The sequence below is a fragment of the Trichechus manatus genome, unplaced genomic scaffold, assembly GCF_000243295.1.
Source record: "Trichechus manatus latirostris isolate Lorelei unplaced genomic scaffold, TriManLat1.0 scaffold00093, whole genome shotgun sequence".
Classification (NCBI taxonomy): Eukaryota; Metazoa; Chordata; class Mammalia; order Sirenia; family Trichechidae; genus Trichechus; species Trichechus manatus.
The window spans coordinates 158019-179588 of NW_004444029.1; the positions used below are offsets into that span (position 1 = coordinate 158019).

Genomic DNA, 21570 nt, shown 5'->3' on the forward strand with positions numbered 1-21570 from the left:
TGCAGAGAGTCCGTTGCTTTTGTCCAGGTTGATTGACATTTGCTAGGTAAGCTGTAAACAACTTGTTTAATTCTTTTTGTCTGGTCATGGGCTGCAGCCTGCCCTGTGATTGGTATGCACCTTGCAGTGATTGGTCAATATACTTACTCAAATGAAGCGACTGTAGCCTACTATGCAAATGAAGTGTCTGTGGCCCACCAAGAGGGGATTGGTCAGTTTGCGGCCCTGGTGAGACGGCCATGCCCTGAAATTGACGAGGAGTTTGCTTATATTTGCAGTCAACACCAGAGAGGTGGGCAGACAGTAGCAGAAGGAAGAAAGAAAAGAGAGATGAAGAGAGAGGAGGCAAGGAACCTCCTGAAAGAGTTGTAACACAGGTCAAGGGCTGTAACACTGAAGACAGCGAGAGGCCTGGAAGGGGCCCTGTGGCAGAGCCTGTGGCAACAGACCTGGAAGGGGCCCTGCAGCAGAGTCGGTGGTGTCAGCAGAAGCCTGCTGCTAGGAATGCAGCTGAAAAACTACTACACTGGCTGTGAGCTGGGTCAGTCAGCTGTGGAGAGGCTGATGGTAGGGAGGCTGAAGGCAGAGAGGCCAGTTCTGAAGGGGCTGAGAGGAGGCATGTCCTCAGGGGGCTGAGAGGAAACCTGCAAGGCTGAGAGGGGGCGTGCATGGCAGAGAGAAGGGCCTGCTTGCCTGCACTCCGAGAGAAGCTGAGAGAGCTGTCCTGCACTGAAGAAGGGAGGGATGTGCTCTCCTCTTTGGAGGAGCCTTCCAGACTTTGCCTGCGTGCTTCCTGATCCTGATTCTGAGTTGTAGCCTGATCCCAAGTCATACTCTGTTACTTTCTTAATAAACCACTTTAGGTATGGTCTGTGGCCATTACAACAGATTATTGAACCCAGCAGAGAAGTAGACAGTGCCATGGGGAAGATGGCTTGTGTCAGAACTGGTGTCAGGGTTGGAGAGTGGAGGTATGTCTGATCTCCACCTCATAGGGATTAGCCTTGGGCTGATCTTGATTCTCATTATCGTCCCTGAAGTTAGACAGGTTCTGACGCTGTTACTACTACCCTTTTACAAGGTGGGAGATACAGTGGTGGGTCAAAGATTTTCTGAGCAGGTGGTACATGGACCGAACTAAAGCAATGGGTAGAAATTAACCAGGTTAAGGAGGGGAAGAGGAGTGTTGCTAGGAAGGGAAACTGAACATAAGAAATAGCATGAGCAGAGTCAGGTTGGTGAGAAATAGTGTCTGCAGGGAAGCCGCATAAGGCAGGAAGTGATGGGAAATGACTCTGGAGAGATACACAGGGACTGGATGTGGAAGGCATTGTACGCTATCTTAAGTAAGGAGTTTGAAAGGCGTTGTAAGATGGTGCGTGGTGTGGTCAAATGTGTACTTTAGTTAGGTTAATCCTACTGCAGAATAGAGGATGAATGTAAGTGGGAAAGGACCAGAAGAAAGAAGACCAATGAGGAGACTTCTGCAACTGTCTGAGTGAGAGATAATGGCTTGAGAGCAGTCAGTGGTAATGTACAGGAGAGAAGAGGACAAATTGAGAAGCGCTATATTTAGAAAGAAATAGTGACAGGACTTGATGACTGTATGTGGAAGTTCAGAGAGTAGGAGGAGTCTAGATTGATTCCCAGGTTTCTATCTTGAATGACTGGGTAGATTGTGGTGACATCACTACTCATGTAGTAAATGTTTGTTGAGCACCAAGCACTGTGTCAAATAAACAAAATTGACATGGTCCTTGCCTGTAAAGAGGTTATAGTCGAGTGGGGAAGACAAACCACAAACAGGTTAACAAGTGAATAAAATAATGACGGATGTTGGTGATGTGCTATAAAGGACATAGAGTAATGTGACAGAGATTCACACGGTGATAGAAGTGCCATTTATTTGTGATTGTCAGACAGCTAGTCACCCGTGACAGCACCCTGACCTCTATTATGTGTAATTTTGGTTAGAAAGTAAATCCAGGTATCTCCCTCCCGTTGTTGCGGGCAAAAGGGACCCTCTAGGCTCTTCCCATCCGACTTGTCCTCCCTACGCTGGTGCTGTCAAGGAGAGGGCATGTGACCCGAGCCTCGTCATCCTCCCGCTCTCTTAGTTTGTTGCATCATGCATCAAAGGCTTTTCTTGAATTTTACGGATTCTGCAACTTTGGTTCTTGTCTCTGGCAAAAACAACAGGATCCTCTCTGGCTGGCTGGTTCTTTGAAAGTAGTTTGTGTTTAGTTAGTGGAGCTGCTTCTTGCAAACAAGAGGTAAAATATATATGTAGAGAGAGAGAGAGATTACTTGTTATCCAAATTCAATGCATTTCAAAACAACATGTTGAATAGTGGATTTTCAGATAATGAAAACCTCTTACTTTAAATGGAAATAATAAGATGCTCCTGACACATCAAAAACTTCAACCATTTCCCTCAAATACCACTAATACACTTAAACACTGACATAACAATTCACCAAGGATTTCAGCAAAATAGAAAGCATTTGAGGCATTGGTTACCATGAATTCATTGTGATTGCTGTTAGGTGTCGTCGAGTCGGTTCTGACTCAGAGTGCCCCGTGCACAACAGAACAAAACACTGCCCGATCCTTACAATCTTTGTTATGCTTGAGCCCACTGTTGCAGCCGCTGTGTCAATCCATCTCATTGAGGGGCTTCCTCTTTTTCACTGACCCTCTACCTTATCAAGCACGATGTCCTTTTCCAGGGATGACTGGTCCCTCCTAATAATGTGTCCAAAGTATGTGAGACGAAGTCTTGCCATCCTTGCTTCTAAGGAGCACTCTGGCTGTACTTCTTCCAAGACAGATGTTTGTTCTTTTAGCAGTCCATGGTACATTCAATATTCTTCACCAACACCATAATTCAAAAGAATCAATTCTTTGGTTTTCCTTATTCATTGTGCAGCTTTCACATGCATATGAGGTGATTGAAAACACCATGGCTTGGGTCAGGCCCACCTTACTCCTAAAAGTGACATCTTTGCTTTTTAACAGTTTTGCCAAGTGCAGTGCATCATTTGATTTCCTGACTGCTGCTTCCAGGGGTGTTGATTGTGGATCCAAATAGAATGAAATCCTTGACAACTTCAACCTTTTCTCCGTTTATCATGATGTTGCTTATTGGTCCAGTTGTGAGGATTTTTATTTTCTTTATGTTGAGATGTAATCCATACTGAAAGCTGTAATCTTTGATCCTCATCAATAAGTGCTTCAAGTCTTCTTCACTTTCAGCAAGCAAGGTTGTGTCATCTGCATATCACGGGTTGTTAACGAGTCTTTCTCCAATCCTGATGCTGCCTTCTTCTTCATATAGTCTAACTTCTCGGATTATTTGCTAAGCGTATGGATTGAATAAGTATGGTGAAAGGATACAACCCTGACACACACCTTTCCTGACTTTAAACCATGAAGTACCCCTTTTTTCTGTTTGAATGACTACCTCTTGGTCCAATACAGGTTTCTCATGAGCACAATTAAGTGTTCTGGAATTCCTATTCTTCACAATGTTCTCCATAGTTTGTTATGATCCACACAGTCGATTAGTGGGTATGTTTATGTGCAGAATGCAATGGTACTGTACAGAAGCAAATACAAACTATAATTTCCTTCTATCTGCAGTGATGTAATTAGACAATTATCCTTGAGCTGAACTTTCTGTTGAGGATGGGGCGTGGCCAGGTGGCAGTTGGGAGTGGGAGAGGGTGGTACACCTCTGTGCTGGATGGCCAGAGCACACAGGAGGAGGAGTGGGAGCCGGCTCAGCAGAAATGGTCAGCAGCAGCGTCACAGAGACAAGTGTCCCCTTCCTGGTCCTGAGGTGGGACGTGGGAAAATATCCATTTCCAGGTGAAGGAGAGACTTTGGGGGACAGATAACCTAGTTTTAGTCATAACCTGGTGGCGGAAGAAGCTTCTGGTGATGTAGCCAATAAAGCAGGGTTTACTGATGGCAAATCAGTAGGTTCAGCTGGCCAGTGAGAGGGCCTAGGGGACCTGGGAAAGACCCGGGGTTTCACAAGCAGGATGGGGGCAAGTGTGCCGATAAGGATGGTGGGAGGGTTGGCCTTCTGGTGACTTAAGTAAACGGGAATGTGGAATGCAATGGAACTCATCAGAGATGGGGAGTGACTTGTCCAGATGACCAGGCAGAGTGTGGCAGATGTGCAGCAAACCCCAGGACCCTGGACTTTCTGCAGGTCCAGGCCAGGGCTCAGACCCACCCTCATCCCTTTCCCATGGGCCCCAGGAAGGAGACACCACACAAGGACTTGCTACCGGTGTACTTTATTGGGATACGTTAGCGCCAGGACATGGGGCCCGGTAGGCGGGTACGGGGCTGCTCAGGGCCATGAACAGGTATGTACGTGCCCACAGGTACAGCCACGACGGTGCTGTCAGCGCTTTGAGAAATCACCTCCTGGGGGGCAAGTGAGGGGAGAAGGGCTAGCGGCAGAGGCCACGTGGCCTCAGGAGGTGAGGGCCAAAGCAAAGTGCCTGCTGAGCTGCCAGGACAGCCGCCGCCCCCCACACCCCGCCCTACAACCCCGCCCCACCGCTCGCCCCCTTACCCGGGCAGGCGCTGCAGTGGCAGCTGAGAATGGCCGGCAGCACCGCGGGCTCTGCGCGGCCGCCGGGACAGCGCAGGCTCAGGACACGCACGGGGCTGTCTGGGTCCAGGCGGTAGCTACAGCATTGGCACCGGCTTTGCAGGTAGGGCTCCTGGGCGAGAGCGGGGCCGCCGGTGGAGAGGGGGATCCCCCACCCTGCCCTCCAAGATGCCCACCGCCTCCTGTAGCCCCCACCCACTTGAGAGATGGGGATGGACATAGCCTCCACCCTGAGGTCAGGTTGCAGTGACCAGACCTGCCTGCAGATAACCAGCCCTAAGAGCACACAGGAGAGAGCCCGCTCAGGACTGGTGGCCCCGGGGACATGCTCCTGCACGTGTCTGGGCAGTCCTATTTGTAACTTTCTGCCCTTTGGAGCATGCACTCCTTGCACAAGGGGCTCTGTCTCAGGGTCTAAGCTTAGCTCTGCAGGCGACGTGGTCGTTTGGGGGCAGTGTGCGCAGGGGGCAGGTGGGAGCGGTGTTCCCGACACGGTGCAGACCCACTCACCTCAAGGATGACGTTGGTGCTGGATGGGCAGTGCCCGCTGCAGTAGCTCACTTCCACCTGGTCCAGGTGGCAGGGACCCTTGGTGAGGTTGCGCAGCTCCATGACACGCTGGCAGGAGGCTATCGGCCCCTCTGTGGGGGAGGCAGGATGCAGGTGAGTAAGGCAGGAGGTTTGGGAGGGCTGGTGTGGTCTCGGGAGCATGGGGCGGGGGGTGTCTCCACGCTCCTGATTCCATGTGAGCCAGGCTGAAAGACCCCCTGGACGGGCATGGGCACAGGTTGAGAGAAGGACCCAGACCAGGCAGGGGCATGCAGGAGGCGCCCCAGGCTCTCCATACCCAGTGTCGGCTGTCGGCAGGTAGGGCAGCAGCTCCCCGGCTCCTGGACCTTCACCTCACCCTGTGGGAGCAGGCCCAACCCACTCAGGAGGGTGCCATGCCCAGGCACAGTGAGGGGCCAGGAAGATGCCTGAAGCCATGTGGGGAGGGCAGCACGGGTGCAGGTGGTACCTGGGCACAGGTGAGCAGGGGGCAATGCTGGGTGCAGACGCTTCTCCCAGCAAGGCAGCGGCAGCTCTCACAGGCCTCTTGCCACTCAGATCCGGGCTGGAGAAGGTGGGGACACTCCTCTTGACTGCTCTTACCCGCACTTTTCTATAATAACGCCCCATCCCCAGACCCAACGTGGAAGCCACGCCAGGGCCAGGGCCAGGGCTGCAGTGGAGTCGCAAGAGCTTTGGGGGGATGGACCCTTGATGCCAGAGCCAGCATGTCCAACCCAGGCCCAGGGGAGCTATCCAGGGTGATGGCCGGGCCCAGGCTACTACTGCAGGCTCAGGGAGTTGTGGGAGGATCCCCAGGAGTGAGATACAAACTCTAGGGAGGGAGGCCTAAGGTCAATGGGTGGGGCAAGGGAGGCATCTCACCGGGTGGGGACGTCCACGGTGCCAGCACTCACAGCCGTCTGCAGGGACGCAGAGGCCTGCCTGGCTGCGGAAGCGTCCATGCTGGCACACACAGCCCGCCCGTCCCATGCTGCAGTCGCTCTGCGGTGCTTCTGTGGCATTCACCTCCCGGCACGTTGGCTCACAGGGCCTGAGCTCTCTGAGGGCCACTGTCTGCCACACCTCCCCCTGGGGGCACTCTGCCAGAGAAGACCCCACCATCAGGTCAGTCCTGGCTCTAGCGTCCACCCTGCTGCCCACCCTCTTCCCTCCACGATGCCTCCTTGGCTCCAGTGGGCCCCCTGTCCCCACCTTCTCCTTGAGCACCCCCCTGACCTCCACCCAAATACTACCAGGGCCCATCCAGGTCTCCCCTGACAAATTCTGTCCACCTGTCTCACATCCTGTGTGTGATCCGGACACTGTATTTCGTCTCTAACTGTTCTCCGGTGAGCACTAAGAGGGTTAGTATGCCTTCTCAGCCTCTGAACGACCCAGCAGGGCAGAGCCCGCACACAGTGCCCTAATGTGGGGCTTGGGGAAGGCCAGCTGGGTAGAGGAAGGCAGTGCCTACCCCTGGGCACTCACCAGGACAGGGCCAAAGGTTACATTCTCGACGCTGCTCTGTGTCCTGGACCAGGCAGAGTGCCCCCCAGGGGCCCCCCTTGCAGCTCCGGTGCCGCTCCATGGTGCCCCCACCGCAGGGCAAGGAGCAGTTGCTCCAGGCTGACCAAGGGCCGAGGACAGGGCACTCACGGGGTAGGCACGCCAGGGATCCATTGACACAGGTGCTGGGGGAGGGGGAGGGAAATGAGCTCAAGCCCAGTCAGGGTGCCCACAACTCTGCCTGCCATGCCCACAAACCCTGGCCCTGCCCCTGTCCACTGCCCACAAATAGACCCAGCCCCCTACCCAAAGTGCCCCTGCCCACAAGTGGCTCCTGCCCCCTTCCCCCTGCCCCAACCCCATGTCCCTTCCTCCGGCCTCCTGGCCCCGGCCCCCAGCCCAGCACCAGCGGCTGCAGTACCAGTTTTGGCAGCCCAGCTGCAGGACCTCAGCTGGAGACAGCTCCCAAGAGGAATTGTGGCTGGGGAGGCCGCATCGGCAGGAAGAGATGGGCACACAGTGCCCATCCTGAACCAGCTGGCTCGGGGGGCAGCGGCAGCCTGGTGGTGGAGGCAAAGAAGACCCTGGACTCGAGCGGGCTCCCCCCATGGGTCTCCACACTGTCCACCATAGGAAAGGCCCAGCCCTGTGACTGGGCCCCTTGTACCCCAAAGGGCCTGGCCCTGTCTCCCTGTCTGGGTGTTCCCATGGACACAGCTCACCAAGTGCACACAGAGTTGGGCCGTGCTGGAAAGTGACTCAGGAATCCACTTTCCCTCAACCACCCTCAGCCCAGAGATCTTAGCCCCCCACCAGATCAGGGCCCTGGGACCAGCCCAGGAGCCCTGTGCTCCCCGCCCAGGCTGGGATGGGGCCTACCTGGGCGGCAGGGCCCCTGCAGGCACTGCACTCGGTCCCAGAGGTCAGCACAGCTCCTCGGGCACTGGTTGGCACAGCCTGGGCTGAATTCAGCACCCCGGGCTGCACAGCTTGCCCCTGGGGAGAGAGGCACGGTCTGTGGGGGTCTCAGCCCAGGACAGCACCCTCCCCTCCCTGCCAGCCTCGGGATGGACATGGTACCTGGGCAGGGGGCCAGGTTGCACCCCTCAGTCTGAGCCCACGGCCCCCGGCAGCCTCCTCCAGGGGTGCCCCCTGCCTCTCTCCAGCGCAGGCGGAACCCCCCGCTGCAGGGCAGCTGGCAGGGGCTCCAGGGGCCCCAAGGACCCCACTGGCACAGGTCTGGGGGAGACAAAATGTAGGTCAGTGCCCAGGGACCACTGCTCCTGCCTTCCCTGCTGCAGCCTTGGGCCCCCTCTTCCGATGTCTAACTGCTGCCTGGATTCAGTCCACCCCCAGCGATCCCCAGAGCCCTAGAGCAGATGGGGTAGCAGGTCAGATAACCTCCAGGTCACTAAAATCAACCCTAGGCCCCTTCTCCCCCCATTACCCTGGCAGGCCCGAGGATCAGGGCAGAGGCGCTGCTGGCTGAGGGATGCAGTGCAGAGTTGAGGGTCCCCAGCCCAGAGTTGCCCCGTCTCAGGATCCAAACAGAGGCGGTACCGGTGCTGCTCCGAAGCCAGCAGGGTGGCCGAGGTGGGGGGGAGGCGGCCTAGGTCCTGGGGCCAGCGCCCCCAGAGGGCGATCCTAGAGGCTGGAGCCAGCGCACTGAGGGGCAGGCAGGGCCCACAGGGTGTCCACTCAGACCAGCTGCTCAGGGGCAGAAGACCTAGGAAGGGCCACGTGTGGGGGATGTGCAGAGACCCTCCACAGTACAGGCGGCTCCAGCAGGTGGGTGAGCGGGACAGGGTGGGTCTGACCTTCGGGGCCGTGTGTCCCCAGGCCCTTGTTACCTCGGCAACCCTCACTGATGCACCGCAGCTCTCCGTGCTGGCACTCGCTGTGGGAGACAAGTAAGGCAGTGGGTGCCGCCATGGTGGGGGAAACAGAGGGCCTCAGAGTGCGGGCCCTGCAGTAGGTGAGAGAGCTGCAGGCCCGTGGCCCACTGCCCACAGCTGCGCCTCGGCCCTGTCCTCCCGGGGACTCCCATTTCCCTTCACTCACCACTCCTTACAGCCTAGCCACAGGCGGCCCCCCGGGGGCAGGGCCATCCCAGCCGCCCCTCCCGGGATGCGCAGGCAGTGACACCGCTCTGGAGGGACGCAGGCTCCTGCCTGCTCCAGCAGCCCCTGCGGAGGGAGGCCGGGAGGGCCGTGTCTCACCTTCTCCAGGCGGTGCCTCGTGCTGCCAAGCAGGACCAGGCGCCCGAACCCCCTCACCTCGGGGCAGTAGCAGCCGGGCTGGCAGGGAGGCAGGTCCTGGCAGAGCTGCCCCTGCAGATGGGTGGCACAGAGCCCAGCGCAGGGGGAGCCACAGGCCCGGAACTCAAAGGGAGGTGCACAGCTGTCCTCTAGGGGTGAGTGGAGAGAGAGGTGCCCACACAGTGCCCACCCAGCCCCTGCTGAGCTCATCTGGGAGTGTCCAACACAGAGCCAGGAAGCACAGGGAGGAGGGGGCTGTGGGGCCAGAGGGCAGGGCATGGCGGGGGGCGATGGGGGCCAAGATGGAAGGGCAGCCAAACAGGAGGCAGGCAGCACTCACTGCTCTTCAGGAGAAACTGAGAGGGGTGGGGAGAGAAGATGTGGGGGCGGGAGAGTAGCCGTGGGAGAAGAGGGCAGAGGTCAGGGAGCGCAGGGGGCAGAAGTTAAGGCTGAAGGGCAGAGGTCAGGGCGGCAGCGGGGGCAGGGGTCGGGGTGGCAGTGGCAGCCACCTTGAGGGTCTGGGTGGACCTAGCGGTCTGCCTGAGAGCACCCCCTAGCGTCTTGCTGGGAGACCTCACCAGAGCAGTTGCTGGGGGGGCAGGGCCGGAAGTGGCCGTCGAGGCGCGTGCAGGGCGTGCCCTCCCCGCCCCCGGGCGCCGGCACCTGGTGGCGGGATCGCTGCTGTATCGGTACTCGGCAGGAGCACTTCGTCCAGCTGCTCCAGCTGCTCCAAACGCATGCCTCTGGGGTCGGAGCACAGGGGTCAGCCAGGGACCGTCTAGGACCCCTTCTGGCCTCCCCTCCCTACCCGCCTCTCAGCCTTGCGCCCAGCCCAAGCCAAGACCTCACACGGGAAAAGGGCAGGAGGAACCAAGAATTCAGAAGAGCCCCAGCTGGGGGACCCCCCTCACCCAGCCAGGAGGGTCTCATCTCAAAGGGAAGGGACGGCGGGAGGAGGAAAGGAGCAACCCAAACTATGGGGGGGGGTGTATGGTCTGGGTTTGGGAAGGTCCACATTTCTTCCTGAATACTCCCAGGATGTGGTAGCGGGTCTCCCCTCCTGGGCACACTCACCTGGGCAGGGCTGGGGGTAGCAGGCCCGGGTGTCCAGGTGCAGGAAGGTGACATTGCAGGTGGAGTCTGGCTCAGACATTGGGCAGGGGCAGGACCCAGAGCGGGAGGCCAGGCCAGGGCCACAGCTTCGGGAGCAGAGCCCCCACGGCCCCCAGGAGCAGGCCTTGGGCAGCTCTGGGCAAGGCTGTTGCCCACAGGGCTGGGTCTGGGAGTCTGGGCCTGAGCATGGCTGTCCCCTGGGGAGAGAGGCCAGGGTCGTGCAGACCCGGGTTCGAACTTGGCTTCCACCTCCACAGGAGACTGGGCAGCTGGACCACGAGGACCATGGCGTCCAGGCCTCGGGTCCTGTGTGAGGACAGGGCTTTGGTCAGAGAGTCCAAGGGAGTGAAGGCCCAAGGGCCTAGGTCTGGGTGGATGGGTGGGGTGACATCTCCGACCTGCACAGCTGGTGTCCTCGCACATCACGCCCTCTGGGGTGCAGGAGCTGAGGGAGGAGGCCCAGGCTCAGAGGTGTGTGGGGGGGGGCTTCACCCTCCCTCGCCTCACCCCTCACTCACCACTGCTCACACGCCCCTTGCAGCCAGCTGTCCCCCAGGGTGCGGATGTGGGTGCCCTGCACACACAGGGGTGGGCAGGGGGGCTGCAGGCAAGTCTGGCTCTGTGACTGTTCTTCCCGGCACTTGGGGGACCAGGAGCCCGATGTGGAGGACCTGACAGCCGGGCAGGGAGGTGAGAGGCCAGGACTCCCACCCGCACCAGCAGGAAACCCACCACTGGTGGAGAGGGGGCTCGGAAGAAAGGCTGGACTGGGCACAGGGTGGATGCTGTCACCCAGAAGAGCAGGGCAGGGAGGGACTCTACAAGGGAGACAGATGGTGGGGAGGGGGCCCCAGCCTTCCCAGCCCCGCACCGGAAGCGACTCTGCTGCCCTCCAGGCCCACAAGAGCGGCTGCAGGGGCTCCAGGCTGACCACTGGCTCCAGGCACAGTAGGTGGGCGGTGGGCAGGACCGGGCTGTGCAGGAGAGCCGGCCCCCCTGGCACGTGCAGTCGCTACAGGCCTCCTGGCGCCGGCTGCCCGGGGCCCAAATGCGCCCCTGGGCATCTGTGCACTCGCAGTGTCCAATCGGCACACAGCCACCGCCCTGCTCTAGGGATCCTGCTGGGGAGGGGTCGGTGGGTAGGGAGCTGGTGCTGGCCCTGGGCCCTCCTTCCCAGCACCCCTGTGCATCACGCCTACCCTCGGGGCAGCGGCAGCCACGCTGGCAGGTCTCGTCGTCCCGGCACACGGCCCCTTCCTGGAGGTCCGAGCATCGGCGAGGGCAGCGGTTGGCACAGCTGACCACCTCCATGCCAGCCGGGCAGTCCCCTTCTGAGCCAGTGGGGACAGGTCAGTGGGGCTGAGCCAGGGCCCAAAGCCCTCTGCCCTGTGTCCCACCCTCCCTCCAGGGAGCTCAGGCCTTTGTTTCCCGGTGTTGGCACCAGGAGGGACTGGGGAGGCCTGAGATGAGATGTGTGTTGGGCTGAGTTTGTCCATCTCAACGGACATGTCCTCATGGAGGTGTTGAGGCCTCGCGAGGAACAAGGACAGTGATGGGAGAAGCTGGCAGAAGGGGGCTCAGCACAGCTTCTGGTATCTGTGGGGATACCAGGCACACTTTCAGCTGAGACCCGGGACTGCTGCTTCAGTAACTCCGGTGGGAAGAAACAGAGAGAATCAGTTCCATTCTGGGCTTTGGGGGAGACTGAGGTCGGAGCCAGAGTGGGGGGAACAGCAGGGTAGGAGGGGCCATGAACCTCTGGGCCCACAGCAGGCCCAGCTGTTGGACCCAGGAGTCTCAGCCTTCTCAACTGGCCAGGGAGGCAGCAGCCTGTCCCCACCCAGATCAGTGGTGCCAGGAGGCTGGATGGTGGGTGGAGAGCTGTGCGGATCACGAAGCGGGTAGGGGCATGGGTTGTCACCGCTACATACCGCATGGCATGGAGTTGCAGGGCCGAGCGTGGTGCCGCTCCCCGACACAGGGCGCACCCCCGTTCTTGGGCGGGGGGCTAGAGCAGCTGCGGCTCCTCAGGGATCGGCCCCCACCGCAGCTCCGGTCACACCAGGACCAGGGGCTCCAGCGGGACCAACCCCCCGACACTGCGGGAGTAGACAGCACCTAAGGGGCGTGCCTCGGGCAGTGGGGGCGTGGCTTCCCCGTCAGCCCAGAGAAGGTGAGCGGCTGGGGCGGGCCGCCGGGCTCACCTGGGCAAGCTCGCACGTTACAGAAGCGGCGCTCCTGGTAGGCGGAGAGGATGTTGGGGCACCAGTGCCCGCCGGGCCCCGGGGGCCGGTACGCCCGCAGACGGCGCTGCTGGCCGGCCCCGCAGCTGCGAGAGCACGGCTCCCAGGGAGCCCACGCAGTCCAGGAGCAGTTCCTGGCCACGCAGCCGGGGCCCGGGCACAGGAGCGGCTCTGCGGAGGAGGCGGAGCTGCAGCAGCCTCTCCTCACCCTTCACGGGTCGGGTGCAGCCCCCTCTTCTGGGTCTAGTCTGGGTCTGATATGGGCGGGGTTTGTTGCTTTGGTGGCTGGGCCTGTGTTCTCTTTTTTTCACGGGAACAGAAATGCCAGAGTCACAGGGTGGGATCTCGTGAGATTGTGTTCAACACACGTGGTGAGAACCAAGAACGTCACTCATAGTTGGGGTGGGCAGAGGACTGAGGGTCTGGAGCCACCTACTGGTGTGGTCAGGTGTCCTGATTGGAAATCACGCTGGGGCGCACCTGTGCAGGAGGGCAGGTTGCACGGCCGTTCCTGGGTGGCGTCCGCGCTGCTGCAGTTGGCCAAGCAGAGACGATCGCGGTGGCGCCACGCAGGGCGGGCGGGGTCAGTGCAGTTGCGGGAGCAGAGGGACCACGGGGACCACGGGCCCCAGGCGCCTGCGGGGTGTGGGGTCCCTCCTGATGAGTCAGCCCTAGGCTCCCACCGCCCCAGGAGCAGCGCCAGAGAGAGGATGCAATTGGGAGGAAGTGGGGGGGGGGGGAGTGCAGGGAATCCAGGGCCGGGGTGGAAGAGGCTGGCAGGGTCCCAGGACCTTGGAGTCTGGCGCTACCTGGGAGACCTCTCACTGGCTCCACTGTGGACCCTTCAGCCCCTGTGGCGAAGGAAAACCCTGTTCAGAAACGTTCCCAAGCCTTCGCAAGTCAACACGCGCAATATTTCCTGGCCAGCTCCTCCCTCCCCTGGTCCTGCAACAGCAAGGCCTTCCTTCCCCTCCAAGGCTTGTCAGAGCTCCTCCCTCCCTCCTGGCCCTTCGGGTGCTGCCTCTTCCACGCAGCCTCCCAGAGCTGCCTCCCAGGGCATGGCTGTGCATCCGCTACAGGACTCCCCAGAGTTGGACCCACACATACACACGCGCGCGCGCGCGAGGGGAAGAGCTCGGAGGCAGAGGGTGAGCGGAAGACAGGGCTGGGGCAGCGACAGGGAAGTCAGAGACTGAGAGCATCGAGCAAGACCCCAGGCAGGCTCTGGCGCCTGAGGTCGGCCGGGTCTCCTCGCCCCGCCCCGGCCCCCTTGCCCTCCTCGCCCCGCCCTCCCCGCGCTCCTCACTCGGGCAGTCCCGGCTGGGGCAGGGCTCGCGGTCCTGGCGCGGCCCCAGGCAGGCCTGGCCACTGCGGGAGGGCGCAGGGCGCACACACAGGCGGCTGCGGCTGCGAGTCCCCAGCCCCCCACAGGAGCGCGAGCACGGGCTCCACGCGCTCCAGGGGCCGAAGCCGCCGGCCGCGGCGCAGTCCTCCCGGGAGCAGGACAGCTTCCCGTGTGCACATGAGCTGGGGAGGCGGCGAGTGGTCAGAGGCAGGGAGACTCAGCCAGTGTCCACCCCCGCCCCAGCTCCCCCTTCCCAGCCTAGCCCCGGCGCCCCCTCACCAGTTGCTGCAACCCGAGTGAAAGGTCTGCCCCGAGCCCAGCTCATCTCCGGGCCCCAAAGGTCGACCCCCCTCTCCCAAAACGAGTGGCCGAGCCCCAGGGTCCAGGCTGGGGGCCCCCAGTTCCTGCAGCAGCCGTGCAGTCAGCACGCAGGGGCACTCCTGGTGGAGGGGAGATGCGGTCAGACCAGGCAGGCCCCCAACCGATGTTCGTGCCCACCTCTAAGTAAGCGAGGGAGGGGAGGAGCAGGAGGTGTGAGAACGCAGGGGCGCATCTTAGGGATTCTCCTTGACAGTCCAAACTCTGGGCTTGGACACAGAGGTTTGCATCCTGTGGATTTGGCTCAGCTGGCGACCAGTCCTCCACACAGCCTTCACCAGGACAGTCAGGAGTCCCAGGGACCCTACAGGAACAGGAACCTGGCAAGCTGTGGGAGGGGAGAACGCCCCCTAGAAATAGGGAGAAGAGTGAGCGTCCCCTAGTTTCGGGAAGGTGGAGAGAGAGTCCCCTAGGAGTTGGGAAGGGGAGAGAGCGCCCCCTAAGGGTTTCGAAAGGGAAGAAAACCAAACCAAACCCTTGCCCCAAGTCAACCCGACTCATAGCGACCCTATAGGACAGAGTAGAACTGCCCATAGGGTTTCCAAGGCTGAAATCTTTTATAGGAGCAAACTGCCACATTTTTTTCCTGTGGAGCGGTTGGTGGGTTCAAACCATCAACCTTTCGGTTAGCAGCGGAGCGCTTAACCACTGCACTGCCAGGGCTCCTGGAAAGGGGGAGAGCGCCCCCTAAAAGTCAGGAGAGGGAGACAGCGCCCCCCCACCCCAGTTTCGGAAACTCCACCTAGAAATGGGGAGCGGTGAGAATGCTCCCTAACGTCAGGAAGGAGGAGAGCACCCCCCTAAGAGTTGAGGAGAGCCCCCTAGTGTCGGAAGGGGGAGAGAACCCCTCCAGTGCGGGGTGGGGAGAGAGCATCCCCTAAGAATGAGGAAGGGAGAGAGCCCCCCCCCCCCCCGGAGCTGGGGCCCCAGTTTGCCTCTGGCTGAGCCTCTCACTCTCTGGGACATCTTCCCCTCTCTGGGACACAGCATCCCCTCTCAGACAAGGAGGCTGGACCAGATGGCCACTCAGGTGCCCTCTGGCCATGACAGCTGCAACTGTGGCCAGGGGCAGGGGTAGAGATGCGAGTAGAAGCCGCTTCAGAATGAGTGGAGGAATCACACCTGCCATGAGAACTGAGAACTAGGGGCCTGGGGCTGGGCAGGGCAAAGGTGAGGGGAAGACTTCCCCAAGATCATGGATGGGAAGGAGGGTAGTGAAGACCCACAGCTCTCTGCGGCCAAGACCCAAGGGCACCAGGGCCGAAGACAGGGAGGGGGGCTTTGGGGCCTGGCAGGAGACAGTCAGCATCCGTGAGGGGCAGGTAGCCTATTTCCCAAGACCCAGGGTACCCAAGAAGGCTGCACCCCACAGGTCTCCATGCTGGGTGCTCTGAGAGGTGAGGTGTCTAGAGGCAGCCCTGCTGCAGAGGTGAGGGGTGACTTGCCTTGGAGTTCAGAGCACAACCCTGAGGAGGGGGAGGGGTGGGGAAGGGAAGGCCTGGTGTTTGTGGGGGTCTGACCTGCACACAGGCCAAGCGGTGCTGGAAGGCGCCCTGGGGGCAGTGACACCCCTCCTCGCAGCCCTCGGAGTAGCAGCCCAGCTGCTGTGTGACGTGGGCACAGGAGAAGGGGCAGCCTTCACCGGGCCTGCACTCCCGGTACAGACGTCCAGCTGAACACCCAGCCTCTGAAGACAGCATCGTTACTTCAGTACCCAAGACCACGCCCACCCCGCAACCCCCCACCGTCATGCTGACACCACCCGCCCAGGGCCCGGACCCCAGGCCAACGCCCTCCCCCACAAAAGGCCCCCCAGGGCCGATGTCACCCTCCCAGGGTCCCCATCTGCCTGGGCAGGTGCTCACCTTTGCACACCTGGGTATGGCAAGTACGGCTCTGGCGGGCAGGCCCCCGACAGGGAGGGCGGGCGCAATGCCGGACTCGCAGCTGCTCCCCACCCCCGCATGATGCACTGCAGGCTTCCCAGGGGCCCCAAGCGTCCCATGCCCCAGGGCCGGGGCAGCTGGGCACCTCCTGGCACTGCAGGACGCCAGCCACGCAGGTGCTGGGGACAAGGGTGGGGTTCAGGAGAGCCCCCCCCCCTTAGCCCCTGGCCACCTCTCCTGCTCCCGGGCTCACCAGGTATCACATGGCCCGGTCACCACCTCTCCGGGCTCCAGGCTCTCCCAGGAGCTGAGACCAGGCCCTGCTGACCGGCTCTGGTTCTCAGGGATACCTGAGGGGTAGGTGAGGGTGAGGACACCAGACAGCCTAGCACCCCTCAGCCCCTCTCTACAGCCTCCTCCACCCTGGATCAGCCCGCGGGATGCAGGGGACACTCGGCCTGGAAGGTTACCCTCCCTGCAGTCCTCAAGCCCCCTGCAGCCACCTCTGGGTTCCCAGATAGAGGGGCAGAGAGACAGGGTGCAGTGCTGAGCAAAGCAGTAGGACACTGACCCATGGCTCCAGGCTGGTACTGGCAGCGGCAGAAGGCGGGGGGCACACAGAGTCCATCCTGGACCAGCTGGCCCAGGGGGCACCCACAGCTGGGCTGGCAGCCGGTGGGCCCTGGCTGGCATTCGCTCCCTAGGGACAGGTCCTGGCAGGAGCGAGGACAGGGCCGACCACAGGGGACCAGACCCTGGCCACCCCTGCAGTCTGCAGCAGGAGGGAAGCAGAGAGACGTGCTGACCCGGGCACTCGTGATAACCCCTCCCAATGAGCCACTCTGCCGCAGGCTTAGCAAGGGCAGCCAAGGAAGCAGCCCCCCAGACCCTGCCCAGAGCGCCCACCTGTGCACTGTAAGGAAGAGTCCTGACAGGGGCGGCTCTGCCTGTAGGCCCCAGGGCAGGGCCTGCCTCCCTCAGGGTTGGGGGGTTTGGTGCACACCCGGCTCCGGTAGGACTGCCCCAGGCACATGTCACAGGGGGACCATGGCCCCCACAGGCTCCAGGCTCCATCCTCTGTGCCAGGAAGAGGAATTGTCTGCCTCAGGCGGGCTGGCAGGTACAGGCAGCAGGGGTCAGAGCGGGCATTTGGGGCCTGGGGGGACATCACACCTGGGCAGGGCTCAGGGCTGGGGCAGGCCTCCTTCTGTTGTTGGGCCCCTGTCTCCCCAGGGCACGGGGTTCCCCCATGTTGAGGGGAGGGGCAGGCACAGGCCCTGGAGCGGGTCCTCTGCTGGCCCCGGCAGGGCAGTGAGCATGGTGTCCACTCTGACCACGGGCACCAGCCCCCCGGCACTGTGGAGGAAGACAGACAGGCACTAGGGCACAGGCCACACCTCCAGCTCCTCCCCTCACCCCTGCAGGCTGGGCACTACCTGGACAGGGCAGATCTGTGCAGTTCAGCTTCCCCTCCAAGCAGGTGCTGGCAGGGGGTGCAGACCCAAGAGGGAAGAGGCAGCAGATTAGTCTCACACCCGCATCCCCCCTCCTGGGCTCCCTTCTCCCTCTTCATCTCCAAAACCTGCTTCCTGTCTAGCTCGCTGGCAGACCCCCAGCGCGTCAGCTCTGGGATGCTGCCCAACATGAGGTCCAGACGGTGGGGAGAAACCACACCCACTGCCCTGCCCATCCAATCCTGCTCAGAATCCAGCTCTGAGGTCCCCTGGCATTCTAGGTTCTCCCACCAGACAGCGTCACAGGCTTGCCCTGCATCTCCCTAGGACCGGGAGGAGGTCAGGGGTCCAGTGATGTGAGGGCCACGGTCACACCAGCCTCACCAGTGGTTGCAGCTATCAGGCCGGGCGAGGCGAGCACCGGGGTGGTACCGCTCCCCGGTCAACAGGTCCAGACAGCCACAGTGGCCTGGCTGCACACAGGTGGCCCCATCTGCACTCAGGACCTGGCCCAAGGGGCAATAACAGCCTGGCTGGCAGCGCCACACGCAGAGCTGGGGGACAGGAAGGGGCTCTGGTCAGCAGAAAATGCACCATAGGTGGGGTAGGCAGAGCCACAGGGCCACCGGGGCGGGAGGGTACTGCACATTCCTAGGGTCCTAAACTCAGGAGAAGACAGCGCTGTGCTCAGACCTTGTGACCTTGTGCCTAGTCCCTGGGGAGAAGCAGTGAACCTGGGCACCCCTCGAGCCTCCCTGGTGGGGACGAGTAAAGCCGCATGTCCCCCAGGAAAATCACAGTTCCTAGGGCTGTGCACACAGTGGAAACTGAGGCATCCCCCCTCGAGGGCTTGGAGCCAGCAGGCTTGGAGAGGGGCTCTGGGAAGAGCCTGGGGCAGGCTGTGGCCCATAGGCCTGAGGGGTGCCCAGGTTCCCTCCTGCCTTCCTTCTCCCTTGCTGCTGCCCAGAGCCCTCCTGGCTTCCCTTAGACACCCCCTCCACGTGGTCTCAGAGCTCCATCGTGCCTGCATGTTGAAGAGTTTTCCATTCGTGTAACTCCACCGGGGTGGGACCCAGTCAGGTGTGGCTGCCACTGTATCCATGGTGTCCGAGTAGGTGCCAGGTAAATGTTTGAGTGATATTCACATGCATGTACGCATGTGCACACACTCACACATGCACACATACAAGCACACACACACATATGCATGCATATTATGCCCGTGCACACACACCCATGCATGCACACACACGCATGCACGCACACACCTGCACACACATGCACGCATAACTACAAAGGAAGTCAAACTTCAGATACCTAAATGTTCACGGTGTTTTAGGACCATTTCCCCCCTTCCTAGGTGTTTATGCTGATTTTGTAATAAAATGTTTACTTAGCAAACGTTCGATATAATGAAGATGAGGGCTGCTCAGTGAGGCCGACTCCTGCTGTCAGGGAACCACAAGTAATACACGTGTTTTCCTCTTTGGAAAAGGAGCAGATTAGGCGTGGGCTAACCAAAAATGGGCATCTGGGACCGTTGGCCCCAGGCAGGAGGCGATGAGGCACAGCCCGCCCAGCAGTCCCTCAGAGTGACCTTTCAGGATCAGAGGTCCGGTGGAGGGGAGGGCGAGACTCACCGCCAGGTCGTCACAGGTGCGAGGACAGGGGGGACCGCAGGGGCTGTACTCGGCCCCTTCGACAGCTGTGCAGTTGGTCACTGGGGGAGGGACAGGACAGGCTGCAGGCGTCTCTCCCTTCCATTCTCCCCCGCCCTGGCCCTCTCCCACTCGCAGGTACCTGGGCACCGCAGGGCTCTGCAGGCTTCCGCCTGGGCCCCAGGCCCCTCGCAGTAGTCCCCCAGGCCCTGCGGCGGCGGTTGGTCGCAGACGCGGGCCCGGCTCCGCAGGCCTCCGCCACAGCTCCGGCTACAGCGAGACCAGGGGCCCCACGGACCCCAACCCCCGGCTCCTGAGGGACACAGAGGAAGCAATGGGGGCTAGGCTGGGCCGGGGCGATGAGTCCACGCAGGGCGGGGCGTGCTCAGCCAGGGGAAGGGCGGGGGGCCGGGCCGGCTCGGCAGGGGGAAGGGCAGGGGCGGGCTCGGCAGGGGAAGGGCAGGGGCGGGCTCGGCGGGCGGGGCGGACACTCACGGTCGCAGCCGGACAGTAAACAGGGCTCCTCTTCGGCCTCGGGGCCCAGGCAAGGAGGCACTGGAGAGCTCAGCGCAGGGGACAGCGCCGCGCCACGGTCTCCGGGGCAGAAGCGGTGCCGGTGGCGCCAGGCAGGGCCGCAGGAGGCGGAGCACTCGCTCCAGGGGGTCCAGGGCGACCACGCTGGCGGGGCTGCGCGGCGCGCGGGAGGGAGCGTGACCGACTGACGGACACAGCCTCCACCCCCGCCCTGCCCCTCCTAGGCTTCCTCCGGCGGGATCAGGCCCACTCTGCTGCCCCGAGGGAGGAAAGGAGGCAAGGAGAGAGGGGCGGCAGTCATAGCAAGGTCCGTCCCTCACCCTCCGCGCAGGGCCGCGAGGTGCAGTTGGTGATTATTCCCGAGACGCAGGAGCTGGAAGACGAGCGTGGCGGTCAGGGAGGGAAGCGGGAGGGCCGGCTGTGCCTGGGGTGGGGGGGCCAAGGCCGCCGGAGTGTCTCACCAGTTCTCGCAGCGGCGGAGCACGACGCTGCCGGGGGCATGCAAACGCCCCTCGTGGGTACAGGGGCAGTCGCGGGTGGGCACGCACGCGTTGTTCTGGAAGGACAGACCCACCCTTACCATCAGGCTCAGAGCCCGGGCTCTGCCCCCCCATGCCTCCCACAAACACGCTGCAGTCCGGATAAGCATGGTGAGATCAGCTGTGGAAATTGTGAAATGTGCGATTTTGCTGCAAGGGTGCAAAAACGGTCACATTTCATCAGGAGAATAACAACAGAGAGGCCACGTGCACAGGGACAGTGACAGCCGTAGCAGCGTCCCAAACGTCTCCCTGATCACTCCCACACATACAAATGGAGAGACTGCAGCTCGGAAAGGCCCTGACTGGACACAGAGCCCAGGTACCACTGGGCCTTTCACTTCCCACAGTCCCAGGCCGGGAGTCTACCCGGGCCCCCCAGTCTCTGCGGTCAAGGCGAGAGCCTCCTGCTCGGGGCGCCCGATGACCCACCCACCCTCACCCATCTGGGGCACACACTTCTCATCCGCCCCACAGTTCTGTCTTCGTCTCAGGGGTGCTTGGCCTGGTTTCCCTGGGCTGCAGCCTTCCTGAAAATGCGGCCTGTGTTCCCACAGTGCAGCCCTGCCTTGCGCAGTGCATACAGCAGGTGCTCACACAGAGCACAGAGAGCTGGAGCGGGCACCACCGCCTTACAACCAAGAGCCCAGGGCCTGGGGCATGAGACTGGCCAAGGCTCCCTGTTCCCCACAGAATGAGGGACTCCAAGTCCATGACTTCCTCAGCTCTCAGGGCCCCCAGGCTCCTGGCCCTGCTCTGCCCAGATTGCAAGGAAGCCAGCTGTGATGGCGGGGGAGGGCACTCACCAGCAGGAGTGTCCCAGGTGGACAGTAGCAGCCAGGGCGGCAAGTCCCATTAGCCGCTCCTGGGGCACTGAGCTCTGCACAGGAGGCAGGGCCCAGGGCACAGTCCAGCCACTGCTGGTTCCCAGGACACATGCCAGGCACTGGCCCTGTGGATCCAGAAATTACCAGCCCTTGGCCCTGGGCTCCCTCCTGGGAGAGCCTTCAGCTCTGAGTGCCACTGCACAGAACTGGGGAGAAGCATCCCCTGCGGTGATGGGGGCAGGGAGGGGTGGGCAGTGCCTTGGGCCCTGGACGCAGTCCTGGGCTGGGTAGGGGTGCTGGGAGCAGGCAGGTCCCCGAGGGCAACCTCACCTGCACAGGGCTGCAGGCTGCAGGTAGAGAAGTCAACAGGGCTGTGGGGGCCACTGCCTCGGGTGCGATTCCTGTAGCCACCACCGCAGGGCACGGAGCACGGAGACCAGGGCCCCCACTTCCCGCGTAACCCTGGGGGTGGGCCCAGGTCACTGCAGGCCAGGACCCTCCTCCCTTCTCCCCTCAGACCTCATACCAACCCAGATATCTCACACTACTCAGGGGCTCCCCAGGCTCCTGGGCTGGACTCTGGGGAGGGGCTCTGGGGGATGAACACTCAGGGTTCTCTCGGGGCCATCTCTCAGGGAAGCTCATG

At 61.6% G+C, this 21570-nt stretch overlaps 1 protein-coding gene across 1 annotated transcript in view; it reads right to left on the bottom strand.

The window, feature by feature from the left end:
• Positions 1 to 4418: 4418 nt before the first annotated feature.
• The window catches only part of LOC101350659 (SCO-spondin), a 43302-nt gene continuing 26150 nt past the window's right edge, over positions 4419 to 21570 (bottom strand). The window contains exons 62-102 of the mRNA XM_023736912.1: positions 21255 to 21386; positions 20904 to 21049; positions 20020 to 20114; positions 19879 to 19931; positions 19520 to 19711; positions 19167 to 19337; positions 19007 to 19086; positions 17751 to 17920; positions 17349 to 17395; positions 17086 to 17268; positions 16819 to 16989; positions 16484 to 16684; positions 16166 to 16262; positions 15892 to 16091; positions 15547 to 15713; positions 13928 to 14088; positions 13610 to 13830; positions 13113 to 13154; positions 12784 to 12939; positions 12265 to 12474; positions 11992 to 12159; positions 11260 to 11391; positions 10932 to 11178; positions 10579 to 10731; positions 10459 to 10505; positions 10022 to 10366; positions 9526 to 9690; positions 8966 to 9096; positions 8751 to 8875; positions 8540 to 8586; positions 8137 to 8415; positions 7770 to 7928; positions 7569 to 7685; positions 7111 to 7249; positions 6672 to 6874; positions 6066 to 6487; positions 5650 to 5745; positions 5479 to 5539; positions 5142 to 5272; positions 4593 to 4743; positions 4419 to 4441 (exon numbers count right to left, since the gene is read on the bottom strand). Coding sequence (XP_023592680.1) covers positions 4419 to 4441; positions 4593 to 4743; positions 5142 to 5272; positions 5479 to 5539; positions 5650 to 5745; positions 6066 to 6487; positions 6672 to 6874; positions 7111 to 7249; positions 7569 to 7685; positions 7770 to 7928; positions 8137 to 8415; positions 8540 to 8586; positions 8751 to 8875; positions 8966 to 9096; positions 9526 to 9690; positions 10022 to 10366; positions 10459 to 10505; positions 10579 to 10731; positions 10932 to 11178; positions 11260 to 11391; positions 11992 to 12159; positions 12265 to 12474; positions 12784 to 12939; positions 13113 to 13154; positions 13610 to 13830; positions 13928 to 14088; positions 15547 to 15713; positions 15892 to 16091; positions 16166 to 16262; positions 16484 to 16684; positions 16819 to 16989; positions 17086 to 17268; positions 17349 to 17395; positions 17751 to 17920; positions 19007 to 19086; positions 19167 to 19337; positions 19520 to 19711; positions 19879 to 19931; positions 20020 to 20114; positions 20904 to 21049; positions 21255 to 21386 — 6236 coding nt within the window. The remainder of the gene's footprint in view (positions 4442 to 4592; positions 4744 to 5141; positions 5273 to 5478; positions 5540 to 5649; positions 5746 to 6065; positions 6488 to 6671; positions 6875 to 7110; positions 7250 to 7568; positions 7686 to 7769; positions 7929 to 8136; positions 8416 to 8539; positions 8587 to 8750; positions 8876 to 8965; positions 9097 to 9525; positions 9691 to 10021; positions 10367 to 10458; positions 10506 to 10578; positions 10732 to 10931; positions 11179 to 11259; positions 11392 to 11991; positions 12160 to 12264; positions 12475 to 12783; positions 12940 to 13112; positions 13155 to 13609; positions 13831 to 13927; positions 14089 to 15546; positions 15714 to 15891; positions 16092 to 16165; positions 16263 to 16483; positions 16685 to 16818; positions 16990 to 17085; positions 17269 to 17348; positions 17396 to 17750; positions 17921 to 19006; positions 19087 to 19166; positions 19338 to 19519; positions 19712 to 19878; positions 19932 to 20019; positions 20115 to 20903; positions 21050 to 21254; positions 21387 to 21570) is intronic.